The sequence below is a fragment of the Balearica regulorum genome, chromosome 28 (assembly GCF_011004875.1).
Source record: "Balearica regulorum gibbericeps isolate bBalReg1 chromosome 28, bBalReg1.pri, whole genome shotgun sequence".
NCBI lineage: Eukaryota > Metazoa > Chordata > Aves > Gruiformes > Gruidae > Balearica > Balearica regulorum.
The window spans coordinates 2,038,392-2,053,071 of record NC_046211.1 but is presented as its reverse complement, the minus strand read 5'-3'; the positions used below and the strand labels follow the sequence as shown (position 1 = coordinate 2,053,071).

General features: G+C 43.5%; 2 protein-coding genes across 2 annotated transcripts; one reads left to right on the top strand and one right to left on the bottom strand.

Annotated features, from left to right (window-relative positions):
• The first annotated feature begins 4,703 nt into the window (after positions 1-4,703).
• Positions 4,704-5,195, top strand: LOC104632361 (uncharacterized). Its single transcript, XM_010298201.2, has one exon. It carries the CDS (start codon positions 4,704-4,706, stop codon positions 5,193-5,195), a length of 492 nt encoding a protein of 163 aa, XP_010296503.1.
• A 6,867-nt stretch (positions 5,196-12,062) lies between these two features.
• Positions 12,063-13,364, bottom strand: LOC104632362 (uncharacterized). Its single transcript, XM_010298202.2, has one exon. It carries the CDS (start codon positions 13,362-13,364, stop codon positions 12,342-12,344), a length of 1,023 nt encoding a protein of 340 aa, XP_010296504.1. The 3' UTR covers positions 12,063-12,341.
• Between the last annotated feature and the right edge of the window lie 1,316 nt (positions 13,365-14,680).

The window sequence follows — 14,680 nt, the reverse complement described above, 5'->3', positions numbered from 1 at the left end:
CAGTGGGTGTCTGGACTTTGGCAAGTACTCAAGGCATTACCTAAGCACAAATTCTATACAATAGAAATACCAAACCAATTCAGGCTTCCTAATCACCTCTCTATGGAGGTCTGATTTGACTCCAAAACTCCTTTAAAACTCATTAAAAGTTTCTGTGCAAGCAATGATTTCCTTTGTTCCTGCCCCAAATCAAAAGGAACAATCTTCTGGGAAATTAGAAACAGTAGGTGGAAAAAATGGCATTCAGATAAGATTTTCCCTTAAGCTATTTCTCTGTAGCTTCCTTCTGATGGCATGATGCTTGCATTATATTTAATCCTTCATATGAACATAGAAACTCAGATTTTAAAAAGCTGAGACCATTAGCAGAGAGCAGACACTTCATTTTTATGTGAACATCACAAGATTGTGCCGTAGGTAGAGAAACAGATGTCCTTCATGAATGTTTATAGTAATCTATGAAACTATTGGAACAGTTTGGGAGAAAATTGCTGTTTGGCATAAGCAAATGTAGTAGACCCTCAGTTCTTGCTCTGTCAGGCAATGTTCCCTGAGCTCTAAAAAGTATTCCTCAGAGATCAGGACACAGTTTTAATCAGTAATGTAAGAAAATCTAAGGAAAGCTACATTCCCATTCAAAAATATTGTGAAATCAAAGCAAGTATCTGCAATAGTCAGAAGACAAAAGACAAAACAGATGAGGGTTTTTTTTCCATAACCACAGTTAATTCCTCTTTTTCAGATTTAATTGCATTCAGAAGCTCACTTAGGATTCTTCACTAACCACTCACCTTCCTGAGTAAACAGGAAAAGAGGTGGATAGTGCCGTATTTGAGTTCCTCTCAGCCCCAGAAGTAATGATCTAATTACTTGATCAAATAGTCCCTAGGGCATGGACTAGACAAGCCACTTGTTTTCATGTGAGGCTAATTGCATTCTATACTCAGCCTTCCGGCATCTCAACTATGCGACAATTTCCAAAGCCGGAGCGATAGACCAGCAGCCTGGAGACCAGGACCGCCTGGAAGCTGCTCTGGGTGCTGGATCACACCCTCGCACCTTCCCTGGGTAGTTGTGGTAGGGAATGATGAGAGGGGAAAGTCGGATGTAATGAAGCCCCAGACTTTAAAATTTAATTGCAACAAACTGCAGGAGAGTGGGCTGGGAAGCCTTTGCCATGCTGAGAATATAGGGAGAATCTTTGATTTCTATGAAAATGCTTTTTTCATCAAAATGTGGGTAGTGTATTATATGGTATGCTGCACATAAACAAAATGAAATCCCTGATGCCGACCAGTGCTGGATGCCACAGAGGAAGAAAGCTTACTTAGGCTTTTAGGTAAACCAAGTGATGCAAAGAAATCCAGAGGTGTCATATTCTAAAGCAAAGTGTTCAGCGGTTTATGAAAAAGAGTGTTTTTCTAGAAAAAAAATCCAGCTGAATAGCCCAAAATGGCACATATCTAAACACCTGCACAGGGAAAAAATGCAGTTTGAGGTGTTTCCATCAAAAATCATGACATCTGCACATCCTGAGGTTTTGTATTTATGTTAACAATCATGTCTCCATGACCACGTGGTGTTTCATGTCTGTAGGATAATTTTTATAGCTGTAAGAAAATGGCTCCAATCTTGATGAGCCTCTGTCTTTGGTAGCTCTTGGTGGTGAAATACAAAGTCTCTCTCGGATTATTGGGAGCCAGAAGTGTTGACCATGTTCTTTTTTATTGACTTTTTTCGGAAATATACTCCTGATCACCAGAATACTGTGCTCAGGGGCATCCTCTTCTGCAGCACCAGACAAAGCTCTGGGTAGGGGAGTCTGTCTCCTCCTGGGCTCCAGGAACCTCTTCTGGTTCAGGTTTGTGTTCTGTCATGCTGTTTTCATCAAGGCGCTACCCATCACACCAGCCTCTGGCTCTGCAAAAGACTGTAACGTGTTTTTAATTAAATAGATCCCAGAAGTGTCAGATTTGGAAAAATCACTTCATAGCTCTTTTGCCGAAGGAGGATGGCCACGAAAGGATGTTGCTGTGGTCTCATGACTCACTGAAGTTAATATGACTAGTCAAATGACCAAATTGCTAATAAATATACTAGAGATCCGCAAATAAGTGTCAATTAAGGATAATAATCCAGCCCGCTGATGTTCCCACATATTACAAATGCAGATCAATTTATCTCTCCTAAAATGTCTATTTCTCTTAGAAGTTGTTACAATTTCTTGCTAATCAAATATAACAATAGGGTATACAATAACCCACTATAGAAAGGGAGCCATAGGACCAGACCTCAGCTTTGGTTTTAGAGGTGAGCCTGGAATGCTAGGAAAGCATGAAGAACTGTACAAACCGGACTATGAGAAACTCTTGTCTAAGACAAGCAAACAACAGTCTACAAGTCCTTATTCCTTCCTAGTATCTATAAAAGCCGCCAGTGCAGCAGTATGAGTCTCGGAGAGAGAAACCGCACATGATGCACCGAGCCTGTCCAGCAAAGAAGAGGAGTGGAAAGACTGAATGACCCATGAGGTGCTGCTGAGAGAATGCCAAGAGCAGTGCAAATCCATGAGCTCACATGGGTTTAGGACGGGAATTTCAGTTTCCCTATGTAAACGGTAGAAATGAACCAGTGCCAATGCCTGCAATTCTCCAGCAGGACTCCTGGTTTCCAGTGTAAACAGGATGCACTGCTCATGCTGAACGCATTGGGTGGCTCCCCCCCGCCCCCCCCCCCCATTTAGCATTTGTATAAGTGATCTCATTGGGGAATTTGGTCACCTAAATGTAGTCTGATGATTACATTCCACCTCCGTGATTGGAATATCTCAGAGAAATAAAGATTTTCTCTGCTGCGGAGCTAAGTGAGATATCATGATCAACAAAAGGTTCAATATGCTAGTATGGAGTCCTGGGCCTAAATCCCACTTACACTGAAGCCCTTTACACTGCTCTGGCAGTAAAAAAATGCCTTTCAAATGAGTGCCCCTTTACTTTGCCCTGAATGGCTTGAAGAGGTCCTCAGGGTAACTGGAGTTGTGTCCCCATCGGCATTGCCAAGCATGAATGATATTAATAGAGGGCGGAGAGGAACGGATTGGGTGTATTTAATGGTTAAAAAGGTATTAGAGAAACAGAAGTGCTGATGGCATACTGTAGGATTAGCTCTTTCTTACCATGAGAATTAGGACATGATATTTCTCATAGTAAATCAGATCAATTGTCCATCTTCCCTAATAATAGCTATCCATTCTTATTGCATTGAAAAAACCTAAGGTATCATTCAGACATTTAAGGAATAAGGAGATGAAAATACTCAAGCACATTAAATCTTCTTTGAAAAGCAATTAATTCAACACCTGTTTTTCTTTAATTACTATGTCATTCCCGTTGGGAACCACATGACTTGAGTGTTAGGTGGAAGCAGAATTTGCTCAGGATCACATGTTTTTCCTGGAAGAGAGTTTCCATCAAAAATTAGGATGTAAACAAATATGTAAAGCATGTATAGGTGGAGCCTGTTCAGGTAGTTAGTGGTCAGGTGTCCATACCCCTGGGCTCCCTTGTTTCCGGAGATGACGCCATGCAAGCCATATAAAAAGGTTTGCATTTTGATGCTCACACCAGTTCATTTGACTTCTCCCTCGCTCACTTGCATTGGTGAACTGGTAAGTCTTTCTTGGATTTATCAGGGAATAATGCGATGGCTGTGTTACTTGGTTGTTCTGGTCAAGAGAATATATTACTGATCATAGGAGAGCTTTGCTTCTGGTGTTTCTGTTCCAGGATTTGTCCTGGAATGGGGGGAGAGGATGTTTGACTCTTATCTAGAGTTTCCTCTTCCTTAAGTAGCTTGCAAATGTCCTGTCACCTCTTCATAAACTGTGACTGTCTCTCATCCTCCTTCATATTCTATCTTCATTAAGTTTTTCATACCCCATTAAGTCTGGAAATTAAATAAATTAGTGGATGCTGCAGACTAAGTCTTGGGACTTCAAAAGAGATGGGTGGGAAGAAGCATTATCTGGAAGGAAGCTGCAGAACACCTGAAGGCAAAGCTGCAGGAGATATCTGGGAGAAGTCAAGATGAGGAAATGAATTGGAAATACAAGCTGCAAACTCTGGACCAACCCTTCTCTTATGAAAGGATGAGCCTATTAATTTTGATACAACTCCAATGATGTACCATGATATACAGTTGGAGGATTTGGGATAGTGTCTGAATTTGTGGTCTTTGGGCTCTACCCTCGGGCATTAGCAGCTCAAAGTCTACACAAAGGGAGATGTGCTCTGTGCTGTGCATGAGGAACTGAAGAAGTGATAAGCAAAAGATGGGCCCTGGAACATCTGCTGATTTAATTAAGAAAATGAGAAAATCAACTATTTTCATGTTATGGCTTCTACAAAGTTTGGGCAATTCTATAAAATTCAGGATATATGCCTCTAGTCTTCCTAACAGTGATGCTTGCAAGTTCCCAAGAAAGGAAGGAATAATTGGGCAGTGTGAGCTGCATATGTCTGAATCCACAAATCATTCACGCATGCAATTTTTTCTAACAGTCCTTTTCTCAGTCCAACAGCTAACTGTTATATAGGTTCCAAGAGCTCAGGTTGTGAATTGTGGCTCAAGAAGAAAGGACAAGTGTCTTGATTTTGTATCTCTCTTCTTATCTTTGTCTGTAGCTTCATCAGCACCTCAGAAGGATGTCTTGCTACGAGCAGTGCAAACAGCCCTGCCTGCCTCCTCCCATCTGCGTGCAGAAATGCACAAAGTGCGTGGAGCCCTGCAAGACGGTGTGCGTGGAGCCCTGCGGCAGCGTCTGTGTGAAGCCCTGCGAGGTCTGCCCGACGCCCTGCGCCACCCAGTGCACCACGTCCTGCACCTCCCAGTGTGTGGAGCCTTGTGCCACCCAGTGCACCACGTCCTGTACCACCCAATGCGTGGAGCCCTGCAGCACCCAGTGCGTGGAGGTCTGCCCCCCTAAGTGCATCGACGTCTGCATAAAGCCATGTGCCACTCAGTGCGCAACCCAGTGCACCACCCAGTGCGTGGAGCCCTGCGTCACCGAGTGCTGCACCAAGTGCGTGGAGCCCTGCCCACCCCCATGCGTGGAGGTGTGTGCCACCAAGTGCGTTGATTCGTGCGAGACGGTGTGCCTGGAGCCATGCAGCACGGTCTGCTCTCACCAATGCTGATCGCCTTAATGCACGAGCCTTGCATGCCACCCTGATGCTTCAGTGCATTGCATTATCCATAGGCTCATGAACATCCACGGAACGAAAAACGAGTTACAGACCCATCTGCAATGTACTGAGACCTCTCCCCACCTGGTTAGCCCATGCTCTCTTTGTCTTGGAAAATACTTCTCTGAATGTTTCCAGCCTCTATCTTTGCTTTCTGTGATACTTCTGCTACTGCTGTCTCAGCACATTTTTCTTGGTAACTGCTGGGCACCTTGGGTAGTTATTTAGCAACGGTTGTGCTGTAAGCAGTTGATGTTGGAAGATGTCTCCCCTTCTATTCTTTAATTCTCATCTTGTCTTTTAATGTATGCCCTCTTGTCTTTTAATGTCTATGTGCAGCAATAAAAATTGACCATCGATGGCACCATATGTCTTCTGTCTTTCTTTCATCTCCCCGTTTCCATGCCTTTGCACCCAAGAACATGTTCCTTTAGTTTTCCTTCTAAAAGGTGTTATGGTTGTGGAGGATTTGTGCCTGCAATGCAGTGCTGTAAACAGAGAGTGTGCATTATAACGTGGAGCCATGTCTTCTAATACCATGAAAAATCATCATCCAGTCACTACTTTTTCTGACACATATAAAAAAAATCAGCTTTGTCCTACTTGAAAATAATGATAGAAATTTAATTTTCACTTTTATTAATGATAGAATGTTGATCTTTATATCTCTAGATTTTGGAGGCAAATCTTAGAAACTGTTAAAAGGTAAATTTAAGTGGAAGAAAGCCCCAAATCCAAGAAAGAAGGAATTGAAACATTCTTGCTGAGATTTTAATTATTTCTTAAAAACATTCCGATGGAGATGAAAATGGTATTTTTGATGAATTCTTTCCATGATCCTCACTGACTAAATATAGAAAGTAGAGGATTTGGCTTCAGGAGATGAATCTTTTTGTGGTTCAGGAACAGGTCCGGGCCCTGCAAGATTGCAGTTCTGTTCCCAGGTTTGCTGCTGATACTTGGTGTGGCTTTGGGCACGTCTCACTCTTGTTATCTACCTGTTCCCCATCTGCAATGAGGAGAACTGACATCCCCGACTGGCAGAGTGGTTGGCATTTCGGGTTCATTAGTGTCTGGCATGTACAATAACATTTTAATTCACTTATAAATGCATCTTCTTTATTTGGAGTCATAATTTTGAAACTGAAGGAGGCCCATTGTCTGGAAGGACATTATTCCCATTTAAACGCTCAGTTTCAGAGATAATGCTCCCATTGTCTTCCATACTGTGGATGTCACTTGCCTACCTCTGTCTCCATGATAGCCGCACAATTTCCCTGTCTGGGATGTAGACAATTGCTATCCACCTACCATATCATTATGGCAAGGGTGGAGAACATCTAATCTAGAAAAGAAAAGAGTTATATTTAGGTGTGTGTAAACACTGTTACCAAATCAGCTTTTAATGAAACCTTGTGTGCAGGTGTAGAGAGTTTGACAGTAGATTCCTTTTTGTGTTATTTCTGTCAACACCAAAAGGTGACACCATCAAACAGGAATAACGATAGGCAAAACATTTGTCTCGGTAAGGCAAACAAATTCTGCACGTGAACACACATTTCAATTCGGATAGACAAAGCAGGGGTAGAAGGACCAGACATTCAACAGCATGAAAATGGAGGGCGAGACCAGGAATGTGCACCTCTAATTCCTACTGCTGAACGCAAACCTTTGGGGATTCAGCAACGAACTCTGCCTTGCTAATAATTTCTTGCTGCTGCCACATGTGTACTGTCAGTGGCCACTTTCAGGCATGGAAAAAGTCTTAGTCATGAAGTCATATGCAGCTACTAATGAGATCCATCCTATAGGTTAGTCACCTATGACTGATTTCCAAGCATCTTCATCCAGCTCTATCTGCTGTGTTAGTAATTTAAATTTTTTTCTTCTCTCTCTCCCTGCTGCGAGCATTGCACCAGGCGCAGTAATCATAGACGGGAGCCCACAGCTCTGAAAACCCCAGAGGAAGTGGCAGAAGAGACCTGTTGGGTTGTGATCATCATGCTTCCTGCGCCTGTAGGAAAACGTGTTGCAAAAGCCCTGACACATTGCTCTCCTATGCACCTGTGGTTAGTTCTGAGCATTGCTAAGATTCTCCTGTATATTTACAATAAATTAGTGACATTTGTTCCATGTCAACCTCGGGGTCATTAAGACCCTTGCTAAATCAGGCATGAGTGAGGGATCTTAAGATATGGGATGATGTTGTTTCCATTAGCATCTTCTGCTCTCCTAAACCCAGCAGAAGCCATGTCCATCATCTCTCCATGGATCACATGTCTGTAGTGGAGACTGGGCTGTAATTCACAGGGCTGAATATAACCCCACAGGGCATAGCATTGAGGAATACTCAAGGGAGGCTTGAACTACCTTTTCTATTAGAGCTGAAAATAATGTTTCACTGGAAACATTTTCTCTGTTCTTTCCTTGGAAAAATTTCAAGAGGCTCAACATTTTTCTGAAACGTGGATCGATCCCCAGAAAAAGAAATTCTGCCACAACTTCAGGAAGCCAAACCTATTGTAAAATAGAAGTTTCAGTTACTACACTGAAAAGCTATGTGAAAGTGCAAGAAAAAATAAGAGGAAAGCTTTCTAATTTCTTGGCAATATAAAATGTTTCATTCCCCTTTTGAGGAAGGAAAATAAAGAAGGACAGAAGCAAAACCCAGAAACATAGACTGCCAAACACAGACCCACCACCCTTCCCAGGAGCCTGGATGCAACACACAGACCTCTCCCACCCCGCTCAGATTTATGCCAACCGGAGATCTGTCCTGGTGATCACAGACAAAACTATCGGGAAACATCTAAACTTTATGCAAACATGTTCTCCCCACTCTGGAGCGGATCAGAGCCATCTCTCAAATCTGAGTTCAGTTGTGGGATCTTTGCCCAGGGTCAGGACAAGATGAATTATTAATAAATTAGCCAGTTATTACCAGATTGGGTGTGCCTTGCATTAAAAACAACAAATCCCCCGCCTGGAAGAGGTGGTATGTCTCACAGACCTTGACTGAAGTCCAGGTGTACGGAGGTGTCAGTGGAGCAGGTTCTGGTTGTGAAAGATTCTGGTCATCAAGTTAATCTGTTGTCATCAGCTCCCGGGGCTGACTTCTGAAAGCATATAAAAGCCTTCCATTGGGGAGGCTCATTAACCTGAGTGGCTTCTTCTTCCTTTCCTCCAACAGCAGGAGATATCAGGTGAGTTCCTCTGTGCACATTTAGCTATATACATGGGGGTCTTGGTGCTCTGTTCTTGGGAGATAGGGTGATTTTTCTTTATTTTGTTTTTCTAGTACCAGTTTCAGCTTGTCTTGGCAATTTCACCTCCATACAGGTGAAAGCCATATTAAGTTATTTTGAGACTTTCCGAGGCTCCAGACAGTAGCTTGCTGGCTCTGTGGACCAGCAAACCCTTGTCAACCCTCATAATTTTTTTTTCCCAACTGATAAGAATCCTTGTGGATAACCACTGGGTATTGAGGATTAGCTACCAAAGGATGGCATTCACTGGCAGCTTGTTTTGCATCTGTTGAGCGGTCATGGGCTGATCTCTGCAGTCTCCTGGATCTCCAGGGCTCTGAGTTTCACTTCTCTGTATAAAATCATATCATCACTGAGCAGGAGGACAGTCCATTTGCATTTAGTGGCCAGAGATGTGGCTCCTGCTCTGAGGGTCTTGATGAATTGAGCAGAGATGTGGTTGTTACTGGAAGGGATTGCTATCAAATGATTTTTTTTTTTTTTTTCCTTTCAAAATCATTTGTAATGCTGAAACATCACTGGCTTTCTGCTGCTCTTTGACTAGTTTTAAATACTGCTCTGAGGTTCTTCTTGAACTAAGCATGCTTTCATTAATACTTCTATTGCTTCTTTGCTTGTCAAAGTTGAAATGTTCAGAAAACAGTAAGCAGAGGGAAAGAAGGAAAACTCACTGTTTCTCTTCCCTCCTTCTGTAGCTTTTTACCTGTCTGTATCACAACTTTGTTAGGATGGTGCTTGCCTCTTATATTCATTTATGCTTATATACAGTTATGCCCTGAGGCCTCAGGAGAGTGGCTGATCCCCACAGGGGCTAACAGTGATGGGAGCCCAGAAGAGCAATATGGGGCAGCTACAGCAAACTGGAGTCACTGGCACAAACTTGGTCTGAACAGCAGCATCCTCAGGGATTTCCAAGCAGGGGTTTTGTGGTTTTTTGCTTGGTAGGATTAACTGTTAAAGGCTGCTCAACTGTTGGTTCAATGTCAAAGCTGAAGAACTGACCGAAACGGTAATATCCACAAAGGAGAAGTGTGTAGGGCTTAAAATAACTGAAATAACACCTTGGTTTTCTTCCAGGCTTAGCAAAGATGTCTTCCCACCAGCAGAAACAGCAGCAGCAAATACCTTCAAAATGCCAGGAAAAGTGTCCTCCAAAGTGTGTGGAGCAATGCCAGCCCCCAAAAGGGCAAGCCAAGTGTCCTGTGAAGAGCATCCCGCAGCAGCAGCAGCAGCAGCAGCAGCAGCAATGCCCAAAGCAGAAGTAGCACCAACAGCAATGGTCACAAAGTGCAATGGAAGATGCAAATGTTTACTTCCCAGCTCTCCTTCTGTCTGCTGGCTTTGCCAGAATAGCTAGAAATTTGTAGCACACCTCCTTTTGTTTGTGAGCAGAAATTACTTTACAAAAAGAGATGCAATTCATTAACTTGGATTTATTCATCCTCTACTACCAAAAAAAAAAAAAAAAAAAAAAAAAAAAAAATTCTTTTGATCTTTAATTTGGGACATGCTACAATAAAATTATAAGTAACCTCATTACTTGCTTCCTGATTTCTTTTTACTTTTTTTTTTTTTTTTTACTTTACCAGTGTCATTCATTCTCTTTTGTGTTCTTTTATCAGCCAAAGAATTACCTTTAACCATACACTTGTATATAAGGCACATATACAGAAGGCTCCATGCACATTTGCCTTCTAGATTTCCCAGGGAATTATTTGTCCGTATTTTTATTTTAGACAGATCCAGAAACCTACAGCTGTTAATATGATGACCCAGTAAGCCAGAAATGCAAAATGCATAGAGCAAACAGGACACAAAATGATCACAATTTCTATAAAGGCCATTTAAATTTGGGATCTTTTGGGGCAGAGCTATGCCTAGGTGTCAAAACTGGCTCTGGATCAATGTGCTTCCCATCTCAGGGCAATCTTGCAAGTTGTTTTCATCCTGAACTGGAGCAAACTGGGGGAAAATCAGTTTTCTGCAAGATAAAATACATCTTTGTGGGTCTATCAAAGCAATTAATCCTGGTTTTAGAGTCTTAACTATACTATAACTGCTGAGAGGAAAACAGTCTTCGGAAGTTTTTAACACTGGAAGGAAGCTTTGACTTGCTCAGCATGAGTAGTTTTGGTTTTAGAAGAATCAGAAAGAGGATTCAGAATGTTTTGGTTTCACAGTAGGACATACTGGCTCAGCTAATTGATTTCCAGTCACCTGTATGGCTGAGTAGAGGAGGAAAATTACCATAAATATAGAGGTTGTTGAGTGATATGATATCGGTGTCTGGCAGATAGACATAAGCTTGCTCTGCAAACCAAAGGCTGCATGTCTTAGTGTGATTCTGTGCTCAGATGATGAGGTTGGATGTATCTAACACCCATCTAACAGGTACAGAGCCAAACTAGTGAGATTACATCACCCCTGGCTCATCTGAAGTGTGGGAAAGACTTGTTTGCTTGTGCTTGCAACCTGCCTCGTAGACATGCCTGTGCCTCATGTCTGCTGAAGGTCACAGAGTGGCTGTGGATGTCTAAATTGGGCAGATTGACCATGGGGACAGCTCGGTGTGCTCTGCTCTGGGACGGGGTGCCTTGCTGAGGGGTGTTTCGGTGCTATCGGCCACCCCATGGACTGACACAGCGCAGGGAATCTTGCAGGTACTCAAACTTGGGCACCTGGAGATGAGCAGTGGGACCCAGGGACCTCTGCAAGCACCCAAGTTTCCGAGCCCTGATTTGCCTAGTTTTGAGGCTAAAAAATTACTGACTCTTCCAAGCTGAGGCCCCTTTTTCATCTTTTTAAGCAGAAGCTATTAAAAATCTCCACAACTTGGTATTCAAAGTCATTTTTATTGTTGATCTTCACAGTGAAATAAATCCTGGATACAATATCAGCCTAAAATAATTAGAGATAAGTACCAAATACATACACTGTGTGGTGAAACATGTTTCAGGGTGTAATTGAGACAGCACTGTGTATGCTTCCTCCTTTATCCTGTCTAACAGATGGAAGCCACGCCTGAGGTTAATCTATTACAAAACATGTCTGGATTGGACTTAATTATCTATATATTTTCCATAAATAATCTCAGCTCTAGCTGTTCTTTTACACATCCTAGAAAATCCAAGGTGAGCTTTCTGAGGAAAGTGCTGATTACTACCAATTCAGCTAAGCAGGTAAGTAAGAGGTGGTGGCTTTTCTGTCAAAATCTTATTTCCTCTAGCCCAATGGATTTTTTTTTTTAATTCCATAAAATATTCAGCACTATGGATTCATGATGCAGAAAGCCTTGTTGCCATTGACCAGAACCCCTTAGCAGCAGGTTCTGCACAAACCTCAAATCCTATTATTAATAGGCAAAACACCTAAATGCAAGGTGGGAGATGGCATTTGCGTACAGAGAGCTGGGGAGAAAGGCATGAAAACCAGGAGGCAGCGTGCGGGTCTGGACAATGAGCTCTAGGTCCTTAACTGCGTTTGGGTTAAGTTTGAATATTTAGCTTAATGAACCCTGGGCCTTTGAAAGCCAGCGGGATGATTGGGAGAGGGAGGAAATTCAGGCAACTGGAAAGCTGAACACATATGCCCATGACACCACTTGAAGCCTCATTATCTATTGACAGTCCCGACATGTCATTTAGCGTATGGCTGTTAGTATAGGATAATGCTAGCATTAGCTGGAGGGGGAGTTGGGAGCTGTGCTTCTTAACAGAAATTCTGCAGTGGAAAAAAAGGGTGTTGGAAAATGACCTCTGATTGTGAGACACGGGGAGAGGAGGTCTGGGTTTTGCAATCTTCTCTCTTCAGGGCTTCCCTTGTCAGCTGCAAGTTACTTCTGCATCGGTGGCCACTGGTTGGGCTGCTTCACCTGCTGCTGCTCGATGGGAGGACACTTCTCTGGAAGGGAGCACTTCTCTGGCTCAGGGCAGGGAGCAGGGATTGGCACGGGGGTCTCCTTGCACTCCTGCTTCTCTGGAGGGCACGGGGTGGGCACAGGGATCTCCTTGCACTCCTGCTTCTCCTGGGAACATGGTACGGGTTCAGGGCATGGAACAGGGATTGGCACAGGGATCTCCTTGCACTCCTGCTTCTCCTGGGGACACGGTGCAGGTTCAGGGCATGGAACAGGGATTGGCACGGGGGCTTCCTTGCACTGCTGCTTTTCTTGGGCACATGGTGTGGGTTCAGGGCATGGAACAGGGATTGGTACAGGGATCTCCTTGCACTCCTGCTTCTCTGGAGGGCACGGGGTGGGCACAGGGATCTCCTTGCACTCCTGCTTCTCCTGGGGACATGGCGCAGGTTCGGGGCATGGAACAGGAATTGGCACAGGGATCTCCTTGCATTGCTGCTTCTCTTGGGGACATGCTACAGCCTCTGGGCAGGTAACAGGAACTGTCACAGGGATTTCCTTGCACTCCTGCTTCTCCAGCACACATGGAGTTGGTTCAGAGCAGGAAACAGGGGCTGGCACAGGCAGATCTTTGCATGCTGATTTCTCTTCGGGGCATGGAACAGGCTCAGGGCATGACACAGGTGGGAAAGTTGGTGGTAGCTTGCATTGCTGTTGCTGCTGCTGCTCCTGGGGTGGACACTCGGGTATTACAACCACTGGTGTTTCTCCTTTGCCTGGTTCCACCACCGGTGTTGGCAATGGCACTGTTTTTTCTGATACCACCACTACTGGAACTGGTTCTGGGCAAGGTGTTGGGACTTGGACTTCAGGTTGCTGCTGCGGACATGGGACTGGGTCAGTGCATGGCACAGGCTCTTGGCTTTGATTTGAAATTGTTTTGCTCAGGCCAGGTGGGAGGGTGATTTCCTGCTTGATTTGCGTCTGATTCAAAGACATCTTTGCAGAAAACAAGATTATCTGAAAGAAACATCAGAGTGTTATTGTGCCTGCTAAATGAACTGCATTGGGATAAGGGTGAAATGATTATAAGAAACATGAATCAGCTGCAAGAGTAAGGTTCTCTTAGTTTGCCCTTGGTTTCCCAAGGCAGGTTGGCTCAGAAAGAATTATGACTTGCTTTTTCTTTTTCATCCTGCCTTTCGGCTCCTGCTCTGACTCTGTCTTATCTTGTTCCTCCTTTCTGTTCTGCAATGTGGGACAGCCCTGTCAGGTCTGACTGAGGTAGAGGCACTCCTTTGAACTTGGAGCTGATTTACACTTCAGAGCTCTTCCTCCTGTTGCTTAGCTCTTCCCAATGTGTTAACTCCCTTTCATTTCTGTCCCGGGGAATTGACGAGAGGAGTTGGCAAATAACAGATCTACTGGTTTGATAGCGGTTTCAGAAAGTCAAAAAAATAATAAAAAAGTAATGAATGCCAAAGCAAATATTTAAAAACATTTTGTGTATCAAAAAGTAGAAAAATATAAATCTAGGCCCAGCAGGATATTTTACATTGATAAACCTGAAACACTTTATTTTGCCCTTTTTAAAATGGTTTCCAGATTTTACTTGGAATTAGAAACCTGAGGTGTTAAGGCCTCAAGGTGGACCTCACCAGTAAGCTGATATCTTTCTGTAGTATTAAGAGTCTTTACAGTAAAAATAGGCCAACTCCTCCTCTTGCTCTGGTTTCGCTCTGACTTCATTGATGATGAAATGGACTGAGGTTACCTGCGGTACAGTCCTTCCAACTGTCACGGAAAGAATTAGCAGTGGTAATGCATCCCTATGTTTCTGGATTATCATGGCCACTAATAATACATGTAGCTTGCATGAATCAGAATAATCAGGAGGGATTTCTTCTCCCAAGGCAACAGGCCATGTGCAACAGGCCAAATGGTTTTCCTAACAATTTATGACACTGCCTCTCTTTTATGGGCTACTGAAAGCAGGCACCGGGTTCAGCTGGACTGGTGCTGTGTCTTTGGTAAATCCTGTGTTGCTGTTTCTCTAGAGGCAGTAAGGGCACAAATAAAAGGTTAGAATCACAGAAGTGTTGGTCGGAAGGGGCATTTTTAAGTCCCCTCAACGCAGGACTAGCACCAACACAGATCATGTGAGAGTGTGCAAGTTGGTTCTCCCTTCCTCATGTTGCCTTCCCCTCTCAGAACATCTTCAAAGCAAATTCATTCCACTCTTCCACATCCTCCTAGATCCTCCAGATCAATATCACTTGTCTCTTGCTACTTTCTTTATAGGAGCCTGATAAGAT